The sequence below is a fragment of the Gadus macrocephalus genome, chromosome 7, assembly GCF_031168955.1.
Source record: "Gadus macrocephalus chromosome 7, ASM3116895v1".
NCBI lineage: Eukaryota > Metazoa > Chordata > Actinopteri > Gadiformes > Gadidae > Gadus > Gadus macrocephalus.
In genome coordinates this window covers 11,656,587-11,670,957 of record NC_082388.1, presented here as the reverse complement: position 1 = coordinate 11,670,957, position 14,371 = coordinate 11,656,587, and the positions used below count along the sequence as shown (strand labels likewise).

At 45.8% G+C, this 14,371-nt stretch overlaps 1 protein-coding gene across 1 annotated transcript in view; it reads left to right on the top strand.

Annotated features, from left to right (window-relative positions):
* Positions 1 to 12,618, top strand: part of LOC132461564 (voltage-gated potassium channel subunit beta-3) — a 26,231-nt gene extending 13,613 nt beyond the window's left edge. The window contains 13 exon segments of the mRNA XM_060056752.1: positions 3,980 to 4,023; positions 4,729 to 4,766; positions 5,146 to 5,225; positions 5,927 to 5,971; positions 6,424 to 6,468; positions 6,560 to 6,603; positions 7,153 to 7,239; positions 7,499 to 7,584; positions 8,415 to 8,535; positions 8,843 to 8,937; positions 9,166 to 9,286; positions 9,987 to 10,075; positions 10,439 to 12,618. Of these exon segments, the coding sequence (XP_059912735.1) occupies positions 3,980 to 4,023; positions 4,729 to 4,766; positions 5,146 to 5,225; positions 5,927 to 5,971; positions 6,424 to 6,468; positions 6,560 to 6,603; positions 7,153 to 7,239; positions 7,499 to 7,584; positions 8,415 to 8,535; positions 8,843 to 8,937; positions 9,166 to 9,286; positions 9,987 to 10,075; positions 10,439 to 10,528 (985 nt within the window). The 3' untranslated portion in view covers positions 10,529 to 12,618.
* The last annotated feature ends 1,753 nt before the right edge of the window (positions 12,619 to 14,371 follow it).

The following is a 14,371-nucleotide window of genomic DNA, read 5'->3' as shown; positions in this document are numbered from 1 at the left end:
CCCGTCGGATATGTGGCACAGCACAGCAGATTTCCTCTGCGCTGATGCCGTCCTGGGTGCAGGCATACTATTAAAGTAGACGTAGAACCGTCCCTGTGGTCCACTCTGGGAACTCAAACGGAATGGATCTGAATGCGGACGCAGTTTTTTGCTCTCGCCCGGCTCCTTATTTTTCCCTTATTTCCTTTTTATTATACCCTAGGAGATGTCGGTAATGCCTTTAATATTTCCTCCTTCGGATGTTCAATCATCCAATGCGCACGAAAGACACGCGCACACGGAGGCTCGCGCTCACGCACAACCGTGACACAATCAATCTCACTCCATCTCACCTGGGAAATTGAAGGGAAAAATGATTCCCTTCCCCTTCAAATCAATGGGGTTTGATGCATGCCTTAATGCCATCCACAGTGATGGGACACACACTATCCAGCAAAGCACGACCAATGAATGACTTGTTAATTGATCATTAATTGCAAATCACACATATATATATACTATATATATATATCACTCTATATATTCATGGTGCTTCATTTATAACCTTGCCAAATATTAAAAGCGAGCATAAAAAGCACGACTTATCCTCTAAATCGAAGGGAAGGTGGGATTTATTTATGAATTGATCTATTTTAGGTCGTCGACGAGTGCGATCAAACATGTCGGTCCCTGATCCGTCCTACACATCCCCTCCCCTATTTATGGCTGGCAGGGGTTGTTGTTTTGACAGCCTATTATGTAATGACCCATGGCCCCTTGAGTTAACGACTGAACGATGAGCACATTGACACACACACACACACACACACACACACACACACACACACACACACACACACACACACACACACACACACACACACACACACACACACAAAAGCATACTTATCACCCAAATGCGATAGATCTATAAATAGTGTGGACGGTCCACAGACGGCTAACAGCACACACCGGGAGGAGACAGAGGCAGGACGCCGCGGCTGATTGTAAGCGCTGTGACAGTCTGTCTCTTTCCATTTGGATATTTTTGGCGGACATCGGTGAGCCGGCAGAGGGGCGCGGCACGGCAGATGAAACGCAGACAAGCTAGAGTTCCACTGCAGCACTGTTCGCTCTCTCTCCCTATCTGCTGTCTGTCTCTCTCTCTCCGTCTATCTCTCTCTCTCTATCTGTGACTACCGCTCTCTCTCTCTCTCCGTCTATCTCTCTCTCTCTCTTTCTCTCTCTCTTTCTCTCTCTCCCCATCTATCACTCTCTCTCTCTCTCTCTCCATCTATCTCTCTCTCTCTCTCTTTCTCTTTCTCTCTCTCCATCTATCACTCTCTCTCTCTGTCTAGCACTCTCTCTCTCTCTCTCTCTCTCTCTCTCTCTCTCTCTATCTATCTGTGACTACCGTTCTCTCTCTCCCTCTCTCTCTCTATCCACCTCTCTTGGTGTCTCCCTTTCATCCCCCTCCCTCTCCCTCTTCCTCTGACTCTTTTCATCCCTCTCTCTCCCCTACTCTCTTTACCCCTAGCTCAACCTCACTCCCTCCCATTTCTCTCTCCATCCCTCTCCCTTGCTCTTCCTCTATCTCTTCGTCTCCTCTCTCTCCCAACACGCCCCCCCCCCCCCCCCCCCCCCTCTCTCTCCTCTCCTCTTCCCTCTCTTTCTCCCATCGCAGACTAATTAGGATGAACCAAGCAGAGAAGAGAGAGAGAGCTAGTATAAAACCGGGATCATTTTGTTCTCTGATGTTTCCTCCTTCCCTCCTGTGGCCAATAGATGACATATCTTTCTTTTTTTATATATATTGTTTTTATTTGGATAGGTGTTTCAAACAGGGGTGTCAAAATGTGATTTCATATAAAAAACAGCCAAAAAACTACAGAAAGAAAACTTAAAGTAGAACTGGAAAAATAAACAGAAAGGTAAATTGTCTGCTGTGTTGGGGTTTGAATAAGATTTCAATCCATCTCTTCTCATGTAAAGATGCCTCTTACTCTCTCGATAAAGTCATACCGTTTGAATGGCTCTGGCTGCAGCCATTTTCATAGTCATGGCTATTCAATAAATATACAGATAATTAAAGACCTTGTACTTTATTTAGACGGTGTTCACCCTAACAACATATCGCCCTCCCTGTCCATCCGGCCCATTCATCACAGCTATCCAAACTCTGTGGCCACATAGCAATGGGTACAGGCAACCACCACCCTAGGGTGCTATAGCCGTGGCCCGGACAGCTTGCAGGAGTCTTCCAGAACCTCTTCCCCCTCTCCCTGAGGATGAAGAAGGGGCCCCAGCGTTGGGACACCTCCTGCAGTGCTCTTAATGACGACAGGCCGGTGGCTCTGACCTCTCATGTCGTGAATACCAGGACTAGGAGACTGGTTCTGTAGCTCCTCAGGCCCCTGGCTGAGCGACTCCCTGTACCCCCGTGCTGTTGCATACCAGGCCCAAATCCACAAGGACCACGCCGTCCTCCACCTGCTGCACGGGGCCTTCTCACCCATAGAGAGAGCGTGGAGCCCGGGGGCTTCCCCGTCCGGCCCCAAACAAAATGGAGGCCTGGAGGACGGATCCCCACCAGCCGACCACAGGGCTGCAGGGGAGCCTGTCAGACGGGCTAATAGGAAACGACCGGCGTGCCCAGAGGAACCGTACCGTCCACATCTCCTCCGCTTCAGTTCACTGACGACCCCTCCATCGGGGGCTGCATCCGTGAGGAGGAGGAAGAGGAGGAGGAGGAAGAAGAGGAGGAGGAAGAAGAGGAGGAGGAGGAGGAGGTAGTGAGCCTCAGACGACGGTCTGGGGAGAATCACCTCCAGCTCGGCATTGGCAAGACCAAGGAGCTGGTTGTAGCCTTCCTAAGACTCCTATCGCAGTCCAGAGGGAGGAAACCGAGACGGTGGACCCGTACAGGTTCCTGGGACTGCTCCTCAACTACAAACTGTATTTGAAGGACAGCATTGAGGCCCTCCATCTGAAAGGACGGAGCAGACTGTTCCTTCTTTGGTCCTTCGACGTGTGCGACTGCAGATGTGCTGCCGGTCTGTGGTAGTCAGCAAACTATGCATTGCTGTGGCGCAATGGGTTTATTGTTTATTATTACATTATGTGTTTATTATTTGTTTCCTTTTAGTATCTTACTCAATTTATATAATGTTTTGTCTATACTCAGCATCTCTTTTACCTGCCCTTCTGCTGCTGTTTCCCACCAGGGGAAGTGCCATCTTATCTGATCTTATCTTATCCGTGCTCTACTAGCCCTTAAAAGTTCACGCGTCAGAATAATCTCATGTGGTGCACTGAGCAGTGTCCTCCCTTCACCAATCATAACGGGTCACTGCTCAGACATACGCTGTGAACTACGTCTATAGGCCACGCCTCCAGGTACCCCTGGGAGCGTGGCTTAAGCCTAAAGGATGAGTTATACTGCATGGTTCACCCGCCGGAGGTATGAGACGGTAGCCGCACGAGACCGTCCACATCTCACATGTGAAACAGACTGAATAATGATGCTAAAGAGGAAAACAGCCATCCTGATTAATCAAGAGCGCAGAGAGCCACAGCATCAGTGCTGGTTTGGAAGCGTTAGCATACGGCCGTATGTAGAAATATATTTCTGCCCTGCCAAGGCCAGACTGGTATTCATTAGGAAACGCAAACATGAATAATTGGATGGTCTCATAAGGCTGTGCTGGGGGTCTTGACGTCAGGGTAGAGACCCATGAAGTGTAACTACACATCGAGGTGATGTTACAATGACAGCTGCCTCTGCCGAGCATCGAAGAGAGACAAGGTTGTGGGCATTTGTACGATGCATCAATGTCCATGACTTTTGTATTACAGATGTCACTGTATTAATGGGAAGAAATCCCATTGTGCCAGCATAGAGACCTACAGGTGGCTTTTGCAAAAAAAGGTTTTATTTGCCACATGTTTCATTCGGTTTTCCATTATTGTTATTAACAAACCTCCATCCCCGTCTTCACAGGAACCTCGGGAAGTCAGGACTACGAGTTTCCTGCCTGGGTTTAGGTAAGACAAACCATTTACACATTTATTTACATTCCACACACACTGTTGTCCAGAGCAACCTCCAACAAGTGAGGCTGAGAGCCAAATCAAAGATAATCCATATTGGTGCAACTACACGTTAAAGTTCAGCAGGATCATGCTTCTGTTCTCCTACCCAACAAGAGAGCAGCGCTTTGTTCTTACACATAGGGGTGGGACAAAACATCGCTAAGGATATATATCGTCGCCCGTCTTCGTGTGACACGAGAATCGATTCTCTGCCGCCAAATATTGATATTTTAATTGATAAAGTAAGGCTCTCTCAACAGATCTCCCTTCTCCCACCGTCGCTACTTCATTGCTCCTCAAGGTGGCGCTCAACACATGAATGAGATAAACTTGAATGGAAGTTAACAAACAAAAGCAGAGTAACTGAAAAACTGAAGTTTGGACCATGACTAAAGATGGATATCCAGCATTTAACCTTTTCACGGTTATGTTGCATTCATTGATTGGATTTATTGGATTGTCTCACAATATATTGATCATCGCAGAATCGCTGCATCTCAATATTATCGGTATCGTGGGCCATGTATCGCATATCGTATCATGAGGTACCCTGTGATTCCCACCCCTATTCATAACTAGAGACGCTTATAAAATAGTTGAAACAAGTAGATTAAAGGTTACCGTTCATGCAGACCCGTCTGTCTTCCTCTTGCTCAGGAACCTGGGTCACGTTCGGATCCCAGATCTCTGATGAGGTAAGAGCTGTGGGGCCGTCCCGCCGAGCGGCCATTCTGTGTTCCTTTGCCCCCTCCCCGTGATAGTGTGTTCATAATGGTGAATTGGTTGAAAGATTGAATGGTTTCTCCTTATGCCTGCGGCTGAGACGCTGAATCAGCCCCTTGAGGTTCAGTGTGGGTCTCAGTCTGCACCTGTCTGCCTGTACCTACTGGTTAGAAACCCTGCAGTTATTTATAAAGTGATCATAACAGACAACGTGTCTGTAATAACTGATAAATATACAGACTAAAAAATAAATTATTATTGAGGATGAAGTGACTGTACGCTTGCTCTGGATTGGCTGGGATGGTGTGAACTTGCTCTGGATTGGCTGTGCCTCTCACCTGATTCCTGCAGACTGCTGAGAACTTGATGACCATAGCGTACGAGAACGGAGTGAATCTGTTTGACACGGCGGAGGTGTATGCCTCGGGCAGGTCCGTCTCTCTCTTTCTCTCGCTCGCTCACCCTCCCTCCCTCTCTCTATCTATCCCTTTCAGTCCCTCTCCCTATGTCTGTCGGTCTGTCTGTCTATGCGTCTCAATTGCTCCCTGTCTGTCTGTCTGTCTGTCTGTCTGTCTGTCTGTCTGTCTGTCTGTCTGTCTGTCTGTCTGTCTGTCTTTCTGTCTGTCTGTCTGTCTCTCTATCTCCCTCACTCTATCTCTCTCTCTCTCTCTCTCTCTCTCTCTCTCTCTCTCTCTCTCTCTCTCTCTCTCTCTCTCTCTCTCTCTCTCTCTCTCTCTCTCTCTCTCTCTCTCTCTCTCTCTCTCTCTCTCGCTGTCTGTCTGTCTGTCTGTCTGTCTGTCTGTCTGTCTGTCTGTCTGTCTGTCTGTCTGTCTGTCTGTCTGTCTGTCTGTCTGTCTGTCTGTCTGTCTCTCTCTCTCCCTTTGGCTCTCTCTCTTGTTTGTTTCGTTTAACACATCAATGAGTCACTGTTCAAGAACCTGCTACATTTGTTATACATTTCTTCCTCTCTAATGAACATCTTTACGTAGTAAAACATTAAGTGCACAAAGCTTTTCAAAACACCTGCTAGCATAATTGTGGACTAATGGATGTTGTAGGCATGCCAGCTTTTAGTAAATATGTCAAGCGCTCTACCACTGGTAGTAACAGCTCTCTCTTCGTCCCAACCTAGGGCGGAAATAACCTTGGGCAATATCATCAAGAAGAAGGGATGGAGGTGATGTTACTCACCGTTCTCCACTGACTCACAGACACATGCTAACACGCCCAAAACACATGCAAACCCTTTCTGACACACGCTAACACACTATTACACAAGCTAGCACAAACGGCAGCTATAAAACACAATGACATGGTAACAGCGAAACATGACCCAAGCAAACACACGTTGAAGCTCGCTAATACATGCAGACACACACACAAGCTAACACTCAGACTTGCCGACACACAATACTCAAGTTAAAGCCTGTTATAATAATTGGCCTTTTCCTTTTTGTAACCCAGTAGCCCTATGGTTGTACCCTTTTACTGTACAATTTGGACAATCATGGGTAAAGCATGAAAGGGTCTTTTTTGTGGCCATGTTAATAATAATCTTGAGAGTTATTCAAACAATATGTTATTCATCCTTCTTAAGACCCTCCCCTTCCGTCTCGTGTCTCTTTCCAGACGTTCCAGTTACGTTATCACCACTAAGATCTACTGGGGCGGCCAGTAAGTACACCGCCCAACGACAACCTTTCTGCTCTTCTGTGGGATGGATATGAAGCAAATAAAAAACGGTCTGTTTCATCCACTTTCACAGAGCTGAGACAGAGAGAGGACTCTCCAGAAAACACATTATCGAAGGTAGAGTCCAATGAATCTCCTGAATGAAGTGAATATACAGCTCTGGGAAATAAAAGGCAGTGATAAAAGGGGGCTGGCTGGGTGTTTCCAAAGCCTGTGTTGAATATTGTGCAGCAGTATAACGCTGCTGTGGCTGATGCTGTAATGGCCGGCCCGTGGCAGGAAACCAGTCATAAAGGAGCTCTGGAAAGCCATCAATCCTCATTAATCAATACGGACATGAAGCTAAATGGCAGGGCCTGAGTGCAGTGGTGTTTCCTGAACAAAGAGGCCCTCCCCTGTCCAAAAGGCCACTGTAGGAACAGCGTGGGGTTTATGCGATTCACTTTTAAATTCTCCAACCCTAAATGCCATGAGTTGACGTTTGTGGTTCCCTGTGATTCATACTCTTTCTGGACCCTTTTGGTTATAGAATTGGTCATATGCATTTCTGCTAAGCTTACTGCTGTTTGATTCGATAAGTTAAGTAGCATTGTTCTTGTATGTTGTTACGTTGGTAAAGTGAGGGTAGAAGAGTATTGACGAGTGACGATGATGTCATCCTACCAGGCCTGAGAGGGTCTTTGTCCAGACTACAGCTGGAGTACGTCGACATTGTCTTCGCCAACAGAAACGACGTCAACAGTCCAATGGAAGGTCAGTAGTTGTTCTCTCTCTCCTCTCATTGGTCTAGCTTTCATTTCATGGTTCCAGCTCTATTCTCATCGGTCTCTCTCTACCCTCATTGGTCTCGCTTTCATCTCATGGTTCCAGCTCTAATTTCATCGGTTTCTCTCTCCAATCATTGGTCTCTCCCACTCTCTTTCGTCATTGGTCTCTCACTGTCTATTTGACGTTGGCTGCTGTTTGTGCTGTAATGATGTGCGGGTTGTTTGACGCTGGGTGCTTGTTGCAGAGATTGTACGAGCCATGACGTTTGTGATCAACCAGGGGATGGCCATGTACTGGGGAACCTCTCGTTGGAGTGCCATGGAGATCATGGTGAGCGGGTTTGGTGACCTAAACACTATTACGTAATTTATTCAAAGCTACTTGACGTACATTCAGAAACATTTATTTTAGTACAAGGATGCATTGCCCATGGATGCCTACATTGGGGATTCATACCCCAGTACCTTTCGGCTGGGAATCGCACACCTGAACCACGGCCCTGTACTCAGTGACTTGCCATACTCCAACTGTAAACAGGTGGTTTCACTGGTGGCTGTTGCCGTTATGAATTGCTTTGCTCCCAAAAAGCTCGATCTCAACCACAACATTCCTTCAATCTAGCACCTAAACACGTCCCTCCGCCATCTCTGACTCTTCTCTTAACTTCAATCCGTGCTTGTCTTGCACACTGAGACTATCCAAAAAACTGAAATCAATAGGACACTGTTGTTTTCAGTGAAGAGGCTTGCACCAGTGACACTGTGTGGGGCCAGCCGACAAAAATGAGGTACAACAACCGTGGAGTTGCTACATAGCAACCCAAGAAATGTATGCTTGCTTCACTTCAACAGTATGCAGCTCTAACCTTTTGGGCATTTACTAGATGCTTTTATCCAAAGCGACTTACAACAAGTACATTTTTTCAGAGGAAAGAGAATCAACAGTATTTCGCTGTCGGAGAAAGAGAAACAAGTGCCAAGCACTGACAATCGCTAGGTTAACCCATTCCCCGTACGCAACAAAGATAGCCAGGATAAGATGCTGCACAGTGCTCAGTACTATTTTTAGCCCTTCTCAGCCCGTAACAACCTAACAGATATGTGTGTTATCTCCCGTCGGTAGCACCCTGACGTGCGTGTGGGTGTGTGATGTTCCGATAGGAGGCGTACTCAGTGGCGCGGCAGTTCAACCTCATCCCCCCGGTGTGCGAGCAGGCCGAGTACCACTACTTCCAGCGGGACAAGGTGGAGGTGCAGCTCCCAGAGCTCTACCACAAGATAGGTTCGCCACTCCTCCTCCACCCGTAGACATGACAGACAACTCCCTGATCTACCAGCGCACCCTTCGGTCAATTCCTTCCTAAACAGCCTCAACATACCACAGAATTACTCTTCTATCCCATTATTATATTACAAGCTCCCTGCCTGTAATATAATTACATTTGTCATCATGAAGGATTTGTCCCTCCCTCATGATGGACAAATATCGAGAGCGGTTAGATCAACACATGAGGGCGACTCTGACAACAACAGAGGGCAGTGTGTCTGGTTGGTTAATGTCTTCCCTCTCTCCAACGGTGCGCTCCCAGGGGTCGGAGCGATGACATGGTCCCCCCTGGCGTGTGGCCTCATCACGGGCAAGTACAGCGAGGGCGTCCCCGACTGCTCCAGGGCCGCCATGAAGGTTAGAGACCCCGTGTCAGGGAGTTAGGAGTGGGGTCAATGTCCTAGGCCGCGATCCTATCACAACCTGTGGATGAAGCAGAACTCTTATTTTGAAAAAAATGTAAATAGTTGATTTTACAACATGTAAAAAAAATGATGTAACACGCAGTGGTATATCTTGGTTTGCCCAAACAGTGGGGTCATGTTACTGTTTGAAAGGATGGTCACCATTTTGTCCTGGGTGCAGGGGTACCAGTGGCTGAAGGAGCGAGTGAACAGTGAGGAGGGACACAGACAGCTGGCCAAAATCAAAGAGCTCCACCTACTGGCAGACAGGATGGGCTGCACCGCAGCGCAGCTCGCCATCGGTAGGACCACGACCTCAGCCACCGTTAGCTTGCTGTTGCTTTGTTGTTCACTCATTCAGTTAGCAGATGCTGTGATCCCAAAGTGCTAGACGATACATGTTTATGTTTGAGTATAATAATCTGCAACAGACCACAATTGTCAAAAATGGCGGTTTAAACTGTGCTGCCTCCTCAGCAGTGATCTCCTTTGCCTCCAGTGTGTGTTAATAATACCTTTGCATGTACCTTTGAGAAAGGGAAGCCCTTTTATGGGCTTAAAATGTATTCCTCGCCAATATAGTTTTCTTCAAAGGTTATTCAGTGTCTAATGTCCTGGTGTTTTAGGCCAAGCCAAATGGGTTCACTCCCCAACGAATGCAGCCTAACATGTAGGACTCCTTGAGCAAGACGCCCTAACCCACCACCTGCTCCTCACAGAGACACAGATCTGCATTCAATCGTCACATAAAGAAAAACATTAATAGCACTGAATGTTGTCAGCAGTTTCTTAGGTGAAGTGTGGGTGCGGCTCAGATTTGTGTTTTATCAACCTACCTCTTTTTACACGGCACTTAACCATGTTTATCTCCTTTACCGCTGGAGCGTGTCTATCTCCCCTCACACTTGTGCCGGTTTAATTCACTAAACTGGTGTTTATTTCCTTCCACACCTGAGCCTGTTTATCTCCCTGAACACCAACATGCTTATCTGCTGTGCCCAGCCTGGTGCCTGAGGAGTGAAGGGGTCAGCTCCGTGCTGCTGGGCGTCTCCACCACTGAGCAGCTGGTCGAGAACCTGGGGGCCCTGAGGGTAAACAGCGAGTGAGAGAGAGAGAGAGAGAGAGAGAGAGAGAGAGAGAGAGAGAGAGAGAGAGAGAGAGAGAGAGAGAGAGAGAGAGGGAGAGTGAGAGAGAGAGAGAGAGAGAGGGAGAGAGTGAGTGAGTGAGTGAGTGAGTGAGGGAGAGAGAGAGAGAGAGAGAGAGAGAGAGAGAGAGGGAGAGAGTGAGTGAGTGAGTGAGTGAGTGAGGGAGAGTGAGAGAGAGAGAGAGAGAGAGAGAGAGAGAGAGAGAGAGAGAGAGAGAGAGAGAGAGAGACAAAGAAAACACAATGCTTTATTGTTTTAAGTGCAACACAAAGGATCAAACTCACTGTCCCTCTTTTTTGATCACGGCAGGTCTTAACCCAGATGACCCCGCAGACCATCAGTGAGATCGACACGTTGCTGGGAAACAAACCCCACTCCAAGAAGGAGGCGCGGGCCTGAGGGTCATGTGACCGGCGAGAGACAAAGACCAACGACTGACACCGGGGGAGACATCACCTCTTCAACCCCGCAGTTTACTCTGAAAAAAAAACGAATTGCATGTCCTCTGCAACATTATGCTTCCAATATTATGCGCATATCCATTTTTGCGTATTGTATCATGTATAAAAGAAGACGTTGACGCGGTAAAAAATATGGACAAAAGAGATCTATCAACGTGAAAACATAAAGACGAGCCATCATATAGGTAATCATTGCTGATTCTTAACGTTCAACAGACACAGGGGGGGGGGGGGGGGTGTTTTGAGGGTCACATCTCTGCGCTTTTCACCGCCAGGCATCGAGAGGAGAGGTCTAAAGCACATTAACCTTGGGATATGGGATAGGAGCAGGGGTGAACGGTTTCTCTAGAGGACTATGAGTGGACACGCCGGAGCCGACGACAGACTTATGAGTCTCCTCCACTCCACAGTCTCCTATTGGTCTTCATGAGGGTTATTTAACAACCCAGCAGACCAAAGGCCAGCGAGTGTAACTCGGCCTTTCACTGGCCCCCCTCCTGGGTTCTCTCGTGATTGACTTTCCGCGCGCGGAGCCAGGTGGGATCGTCTGAGGTTAACGGGGTTCAGTCAGGTGGGATCGTCTGAGGATAACGGGGTTCAGCCAGGTGGGATCGTCTGAGGTTAACGGGGTTCAGTCAGGTGGGATCGTCTGAGGATAACGGGGTTCAGTCAGGTGGGATCGTCTGAGGATAACGGGGTTCAGCCAGGTGGGATCGTCTGAGGATAATGGGGTTCGGGACACAAGGAAGTTGGATATGGAAATTTGATCATTAGAAATGTACTGTACTTTTTCAGTTCCTTAACAAAAAAAGAGAAGAAAATACACATTTGGTGACTTGGTGGATGACCTTGGCTATTATTCTCACACAGTTAAAAATAATGGGTTTGTGGGTTGATAGACACATGCATTGCTTTACACATCTCGACGCACCGTTAATAAGGGATCCAGACAAAACAACGTGGGGGAGTTGCACAAAAAGATGGATTCAAATTTCAAAATGTTATTAATTCATCTTCGTACACGATAGAGTTGGAGGAAACACCCAAAAAAAGCAAAACACACTGACCAGATAACGTTTCTGGGATCAGATATTCTGGGGAATTCTGCCAAAATGTACTACAATTTAGAAGGATAGAGAGTGATCTGTATCGGATTAAAATATTCTAAAGTAGCCAATTGAACTGTGCTGCCTCCTCAGCAGTGTTCTCCTTCGCCTCCAGTGTGTGTAAACTGTGCGCATGTCCCTTTAAGAGAGGAAAGCCTTTTTATGGGCGTCAATGTGGCATGGCATTTATGGCTTATGTAAATACACATTGCCATTGTAAGCCATTTTTATTTAATTTTTTATTCTAAACAATTTAAGAAAAACGACGTATGGTTATGCGCAGGAGGACAGTTTTGCTTGAATGTCCCTCGGCCCCTTGTACGTTCATGGGAAGTTTATACATTTATTTTGTCCTAAACTAACGGTTGGTAAAATCTTTACCTCATTGGTGAAATGACTACTAATATAGAGGGGTTGGACACACTGCAATGACTTGGATGGTTTCACACTGTAATAATATAAAATGATAGCTAGAGGCTTTAATTTTATTGAGAAGAGATATAGGCTGTTTCTTGTGTAGAAAAATATTTAGTTTTGGTTATGTTTTTTTCCCCCCTATTATCATAAACTGTTCATTTATTTATTCCTCCTTTAGGATCTGCTCATTACTGTGTTATGTTTAACCTGCTATTTATTTATATACCTAATCATACTGCGATACCAAGGGAAATTGTTATTTTGATAAATGCTATGTTTAAGGTTATGTTGAACATAGAGAAACTGTATATAGGTGGATGTGTTGGAAACTGAATCATTGTTGAAGGAGAAATTGTGTGACAAAAGGAGCAGAAGTTCTGCTGATAACGTATGCGTCTCCTGTGTACATAGATATTTAAATCTAACTCCGGAACTGTCACATTGCCTGCATAACTTATATTTTACTGTCTTGCAACCAAAACAAAAAAGAGAAGAGACACCGTAATTTGTCTTGTGTTGTGCTTGTCAGTCTTCGTGTTGACATTTGCTCCCCGCTTGATAATTAACTGAAAATTCTCTGTTGACAATGCATTTATTTACTGACTTTTGACTCTAGAAGATATCTATAATCTCTTTAAACATTTTGATTATGATTCAAATAATATATTTATTTATAGAACCATTACATTCCCTTAATCCAAATGATAACCTAATCATAACATGAGCTAATAATATATTTTTTCAAAAGCCCATTCTCATTCAGCAGCCACACACATTGTCTGAATAACAGAGCGTGTCCTGCCCAAAGCAGGGGGGACCGCCCCCCGAAAGATGATGGTTAGGAGTCAGAACCAATTAGTATATGTATGATAATTAGCATATCTTGCATGGATTTAGGATTTAGATTTTGGATTTAGATGTAAGATATAGATTTAGGATTTAGATTTAGCATTTAGAGTTAGATATCAAGATTTAGATTTAGATATCAAGATTTAGATTTATATATAAGATTTAGCTTCAGATTTAGCATTTCGATTTAGGATTTGGAGAATCCTAAATCTCTAAGATATATAACTTAATCTCTAAGATGTATATTTAGATATATGATGTCGATTTAACATATTATTCAAATTGTACATATGTGGAAAAAAGTGAAATGAAAATTGCAGTGCATTTTGAAGGGGTGTTTATTTGCTGAATCTGGGAAAAAGGAAGCCAAGCTCAAACAAAATCTGTAACAAGTGAAGCACGTTTTTTCAGGGGGGCGCTCTTGTTCTTTTCAGAGCAGATGGCCTACACCCAAACAGGTTAGGCTCAAAACTGTTAAGGGACAATCTTCTCTTCTCGCTCTCCCACAAATCTACCCTGCCATGGTCTGACACACAGGCCACAGTCAGATCACAGGTTGAGAAGAAGTGAGACTACAGCCTCCCCCACACATCTACTCTGCCACTATCTGACACACAGATAGCAGACAGACCACAGACCTTGAAGAGAGACCACAGAGACCCGCCCGATGCCAACGACACCATGCCTTCCCCCGTCGCTGATGCTGGCTTGGCGAGGAACGGCCACCCCCTTCCTCTGCCTTCCCCCATCGACGATGACCTCCAGCCTCATCTCTCCCATAGCCACAAAAACATCTCCAGCTCCACTGTGTCCTCCCTTTGTAATTTTCCAGCTGAATTTAAGAAACTGGAATATGTTGGCATCAAACTTGCATCTATGTCAATGATAACATCGCCACCTCATGGCCACAGGCTGATGACACCCAAGCGGAGGGCGCCCCACCCCCCCCCACTGTACTGATAGAAGTCCTGAGTATTAATGAGACAAAAAAGGGTTCAGCCGTAGACACAGTATAAAGGAAGTTTCGCATTATCTGCTGAACCCAAGGTTGCCTACCTGATAACATGGCTACTTTTGCATTCCTGCTGTAACCACTAAGAGTAAACAAAGGGAAACTTAGACAAACTGCCAACCTCACAAATCTCATACCTATTCCCTCCAAACCAAAAACAACCTTAAAGCCTATCAACAACACCTTCAGGATGGGTCAACTAAATGTTAGGTCTCTTAGTATCAAATCATTTTTAGTTAATGATTTTATTACCACTTCTAAACTGGATTTTATGTTTTTAACTGAAACATGGATGGACAGCTCCTCCCAACTATAATTTTTTTGATGTTTGTAGATCTGGAAAAAGAGGTGGAGGGGTTGCTGCTATATTTAAAAATGTGTTTCAGGGGAAACAGAT